We start from the raw sequence: 6,000 nt of genomic DNA, 5'->3' as shown, positions 1-6,000 counted from the left end.
ACCCTAAATTTTACGAGCTGGAAAAACCCCTACTATTTCGTTCAAAATGACCGAAGATCTCAAACTGATTGTGCTCGAGGTGAACAAGCTGCTCGAAACGGACTACAATCTGATCACGTTCGATTCGCTGTCGCCGGAATCGTTGCTCCAGGTGCTGTGCGATGTGTTCCACGCGTTCGAAGCCATCGACAAGCTGGACGTGCGGGAAACCGACCCGGAAGACACCAATGCCCGGGTGATGGATGCCCTGCGGAAGATCCAGTACCGCCCGCCGGGGGACATTGATGATCCGGGCGCGTTCCGCCGTGGGCTGGTCCGTGGCGAGAAGAAACTGATCCATCCGATTCTGCGGTGGACGTTCGAGAACCGGGAAAGGGTTAAGAAGTCTTCTTATTTGGCGAAGTAAGTTTGAAAAGCAGTTGTATTGAACATGCTAAATACTATTTTCTATTACAACAGGTTCTTGATTCCATTGGATCTACCGCCGGAGGCGATGTCGATGCCCGATCTCAGTAGTCTATGGGCGCAGTACCTCCAAACAATGGACGATTTCAAAGACGCTCACAAGGCGTACGAACAATCGGTCCATGAAGGTGCTCAAACCCGGGAACTGCGCAGTGACATTGGAGCGATTGAAACCGAAATCGAGAACGTCAAAAAACGTATCGAGCGCACTCAAACTCGGCTGGATAAAGTTCCCCAACAGGAGCTGCTTCTCGAAGCAGCTAACAGCCTGCGTATCGAGAAGGAGCGCCAACGGGAGCTCTTATCGCAAATCGAAGAGCAAAAGCAGGGACTCACTCGAGCCAGCATGATACACGATCGACTGCAGAAGGATCTGCACAATGCAAAGATGTCCGTCCAAGGCGCCACTCCGCAAAATTTGATGGAGAGCATCATTGAAGAGACGCAAGTGCTGGAATTCATGGTTCAACAAAAGCTACCGCAAGAGCTGCTTCAACGTAGATCCGAGGTACAAATCCTTCAGGAGGTGATCGACGAACCCAATATCAGTCGATCCGATCTCGTCGAAACGCAAGGCAAGATCGAAGAACTCAATCGAGAGATTCAGAAACTGGTAGAGATTCGCATGTCCGAGTACAACACCCAAAACGACACGCTGGGACCGTTTCGGCAACAGGCGGCCATGGTTGCTCGCAACAAAGAAGCTGCCGCCGAGCAGCTCGACCAGATGACAAAAGAGCTGCGCGAAATCGACAAACAGCTGGTCGACAAGCAACGCAAGCTGCAGGACACCGTCGGAGAAGTCATCTTGCGCGGTGAGGAACTCAAACAGTTCGTCAACACGCTTCGCGCCAAAAGTAACGTCTACAAGCAACAACGGGCCGAGCTGGCATCGGTCAAGGCGGAAGTGACCGATCTCTCCCAGACCCTGGAGAACCTCAAAACTCAAGATCCGTCCCTGTCGAGCACCCTGTCCCAGGTGACTGACGAAGATTCCTCCTCTGTGGTCGGCGGTAGTAGTCTGACGGGGGGCAGTGGAGGTGAATTCGACAGCCGTCCGGGCTCGCCGGGCATCGCGTCCCGTGGTATGACCGAACTTACCCGGCTGGTCGATGGCCTCCAGCGGGCCGTCACGGCCGCGCGGGAACGTGTCACACCACTGTCGCAGCAGCTCCGCCCGCTCCGGGAACGGGTGATTGAGTTGAAGGACGAAATGGACTCGAAGAAGCAAGTAGGTGGATTGGGTACGGGAAGCATTTCGAGGCGAGGGCGAGGGCTTTGTCACAAGCGTTTAGATAATTATGTGTTGTTTCGCAGTTCCGTTAGGTGCCCTAGGCGGCAGGTAACGTTATAAAAAAATGTCTTAGAAAACGTAGTTAATTGCCTCCTTTGTAACGACGATCTGAGTTGGCAATCCAAGTAGGTAGAATATTCCGATACAAACACCAGAGTAGGCTGTTTGTTTTTAGCTATTGCGGTCAGTGAAGCAGCCAAAGGCCCGAACAACGCGATGGGTGCTTGGATATGGATAATTGCTTTATATCGTGCAAATAAAAACGCAAATCGTTTTGCAAAACAGAACATAAACTTATAATAGTGGGTAATATATCCTTTTATGAGTTAGAAATTTGTTGCGAATTATATTACCTAGAACGATAAAGAATAACTTAGGGAAAATGAGTCATGCTTGAAATAACGAAGGTCAATTACAGTACAGTCAACTTTCGGTCGTTGGGCTACGTTTAGGTGGGCTACGTTTTAACTGGGCGCCCGTTAGGTGGGCTATAGCCCAGTTAAAACGAAGTCAAACGTCACTTTTTGACGTGAAGCACGATTTGTCAAGGTTGGTAGCCCTGAATCTTTATTGTTAAAGGTTATTTGACAGCTCAAAACTCAGCCCACCTAGTGAAAGTCTTTCACTAACTGGGCTAAGAGCTTAGTGCAACGAACGAAAGTTGACTGTATATTACATTGAATAGTATTGGTGATGTCACAGCAAAACATTGATTTTTGCTGATTTCTAATGTCGTTTTCGTTTTTGTGGCGGTGCTACACCGCTTCGTGCTACACTTTTCACTGCAAAACCGAACATTTTCGGTGCAGTTGCATTGGTGTGCGTGAATAAAAACCAAAATATTTACAAATTTGGAAACGTTGATTGGTGGACACGGTGTACACCCGCTACACTCTCGAATTTTTGAGTGCTGCACTATCTTGAGCGGTGCAGAAAAAGTGCTACACCGGTGCAGCACGAAAATCAAAAACGAACACTTTCGGTGCAAAAGTGCTGCACCGGTGTAGCTCCACCGCAAAAACGAAAACGACATAAGTATTTTTCGCGCGTGATTTTGGCACATGCAAATGTTTATCAGTAGATCTATCTCCGTTTTCTTTGTGCCTTTAAGGTGTTCATCGTAGAGCTGTTTTTGAATCATACTTGATAAAACATATTGTTATCCAACTCACTGCTTGAAAATGCAAAATAAGCATAAAGCTGAATCTTCCCAGTCGACGAGTTAAAAATTGTATTGCTAATATTACTGTAGTGTAATTCATTAATTTATTTAGTATAGCATCAAATTCAAGATAATATTGAATCAGCAATTTTAAATCATAATACACAGTTCGTGGCTGACAATCTAGAACTTTGGTCATGCACATCATAGTAAAAATTTGGCAAAAGATTATCTCTTTCCATCTGATCCGCTCGTCTTGCACGCTTCTCTCTAGGTCTTCTCGTTACTTCCGAATCTCTAGCGAACAGTACTTTTGCAAGGTTGTTATCCGGAATTCTCACAACATGCCCTTCTTGAAAATCCCGTTAATAAACAAAAAACATGCTCTGCACATCGTATCATTCTCGCTTTTGTCGCCTTGCGGATACTAGGTTCGCCGCATGAGCAGGCATGAGGGTCCGTCAACTTGTTGTAACCCCTGGTGCGATTCGAACGAACTAGACAGATCGCCCGAAACCATTACGTAGTTTTTTACACCGACCATCGTCGCTTTGATCAGTCTGATGAGATTCCCGGAGAAGCCGTTACTGTCGTATGCTCCCTTGAAGTTGATGAACAGATGGTACCTGAAACCTGACATTCGCGGCATTTTTTGGAGGATTTGTCGCATGGTGAAGATCTGGTGTGCTGTTGAGCGGCGGTCAACGAAGCCGGATTGATAACTTCTCACAGAATCATTCCAATTCACAACTCCTCCGATGACTGTTTGGTCTCCCAGATCCGGAATATTGGCCAGTACAGGCAGGTGGCCAACTTTTCCGGCCTAATCTTGATGAGTTCAGCGTTGATATCATTCTTACCAGCTGACTTATTGTTCTTGAGCTGCTGGATAGCATCCAACTTAACTTCCCTCAACGAAAGTGTTGACTCGTTGTTTCTCCCTACTATTCTGACGTAATCATTTCTTCCGTTGCTCTGTATTGATCCTCTATGGTTGCATTACTCACACAATGCAAGTGTTTGTCGTAGAGCTGCTTCCACCTGTTGGTCACCTCTCGTTTGTCTGTCAAGATGCTCTTGTCTTTATTCCTGTAAATTTCGGCGCGCGGCACGAAGCCTTGCGGGATGCGTAGAACTTCCGTGTTTCTTGTGAACGGCATAGCACTTCCATTTGTTCGCACTCCGCTGCTTCCAGGCGGCGGAAGAGGCGGGTCTGCTGATTCCGAGTTCTTCTATATCGTTCCAAGCTCTGCCGAGTCCCGTGCTGCAGCACGACCGCTCTCGCTGTGCTCTTCTCTTCTATAATCTCTCAACATTCAGCGTCGAACCATTCGTTGCTTCGACTCTGTTACAAATAGCCGACGTTGCTGTCAGCTGCGTTGTTGATGGCTGCTCTTATCGTATTTCAGCAGTCCTCTAGAGAGGATTCAATGAGCTCGCCCTCGCCTGGCATCGCTGCTTCGAGATTCAACACGTATGTGTTTGCAACATCCTGTTGCTTCAGTCGCCCCAGATTATACCGAGATGGCCGTCGGTACCGTACGTTGTTAATCACGGAGAGTTATTGGCGCATTTTCACCATCATCGACGATCTCATGTACCGAGTTTCCAATCGCAAGTTCTTTATGTTTGCGGCGGTTGTTGGTCTCGGTACGTATTATTATGACTGGTTTTTTTACGGTTGGTTCGCAGGGCCAACCACCAACCCCATACTATCCGGAGGACCATAGTGCATAGTTGAGCTTAGAGCCCTTCCCTGGCACTTGGGCGTCGATCAGCCGCCCCTAATAGGGGGGACAGACGTTGTTGTGAGCCACTCCTTCTAAAGAATGGACGATCAGATTTACAGAAGCAACGCTCGAGCACCACAAGTAGTTGAAATGTTAATTAACAGTCGTAAGCTTTTGAGCAGCACAGCTAATGCTAATTCAAGACAGCTATGTATTCAAACTGCTTATGTAGGGCAGGAAGAAGTTGAAATGCTTATTTTCACCTGCTGTACGGCTAATTCAAATGCTTAGTGGTTACCTGGGATACTTCAACCCAATGATTCAACATCATTGGCGAATCTTGCTTTTTCTCACTCATCTTCCTTTAAAACTTGTGCTTGCTTAGGAGAGTAAGAAAAAAAAAGATAATTTCGTCAAATGTCCAGCATCGTTCGGGAAATGTCATTCCGGGAAATGTGATACTGCCACTTTAAACACTATTTTCAGTTATGGAGATCTTCCAATTTTGAGTAAGTTTGGTCAATACAGCTTTTATGTACACACAAAAATCATGCAAATTTGCGTCACTTGGATGCAAATCTGCAAGCAGCACGTAAATTTAAACACCCAAGTGACGTTATTATCTGTCACATTTAACTGAATATTCAGTCATATGAAACGTAATGATGCACGATTCACAAATTGATTACGTCACATTGAACTCAATTTTACAAGAATGACGTATTATCAAGTCAATTAACCGCCGACATCTTTGGAATGCAGTTTCTTCACTATCACATCCAGTTTTAATTCTGGTTGATATGAACTCACATGGAACTGGGTGGAGCGACCCATATGGGCCGGCCATTTTCTATTATTTATGCGACGATTTCAACTTGAATGAATTGTCTGTATACAGGTGAACGAATAGACACGTATTGCATGTGACGTCAAAGAAAGCCGTCTTGTCCTATCACTGGTATCAAGTTCACTATCATTTGATTGCTCGTGGAAGGTGATCGAAGATCCTCATGGTAGTGATAATTTGCCCATTATACTTACCTTACCAATCATGCTAAGGCCGAGGTGGCCTCTGCTGTACATAATAGCCGTCTCCATTCCACTCGGGCCATGGCTATTTGTCTCCAGTTCCGCACTCTGCGTAAGGTCCGCAGATCGTCCTTCCACTTGGTCGACCCACCGAGCTCGCTGCGCACCACGTCTTCTTGTACCGGTCGGATGACTCTCGAGAACCATTTTAGTCTTTTAGTGCCTCCCGATTTTCGCGGTATGGACGATGGTTAGTTCTCTCAGCAGCTGATGCAGCTAGTGGTTCATTCTCCAAGTCCCGTCTTCAATCTGCACTCCGC

The 6,000-nt window shown here is 46.6% G+C and overlaps 1 protein-coding gene across 2 annotated transcripts in view; it reads left to right on the top strand.

The window, feature by feature from the left end:
• LOC115269309 (intraflagellar transport protein 81 homolog) overlaps positions 1-6,000 on the top strand; it is a 26,079-nt gene continuing 20,079 nt past the window's right edge. For both annotated transcript variants that reach the window (XM_062847081.1, XM_029877892.2), the window contains exons 1-2: positions 1-402; positions 460-1,696. In XM_062847081.1, coding sequence (XP_062703065.1) covers positions 47-402; positions 460-1,696 — 1,593 coding nt within the window. In that variant the 5' untranslated portion in view covers positions 1-46. The remainder of the gene's footprint in view (positions 403-459; positions 1,697-6,000) is intronic.

The sequence above is a fragment of the Aedes albopictus genome, chromosome 1, assembly GCF_035046485.1.
Source record: "Aedes albopictus strain Foshan chromosome 1, AalbF5, whole genome shotgun sequence".
Taxonomy (NCBI): domain Eukaryota; kingdom Metazoa; phylum Arthropoda; class Insecta; order Diptera; family Culicidae; genus Aedes; species Aedes albopictus.
Note: the sequence above shows the minus strand (reverse complement) of the source record. Positions and strands in the feature narration are given on the sequence as shown.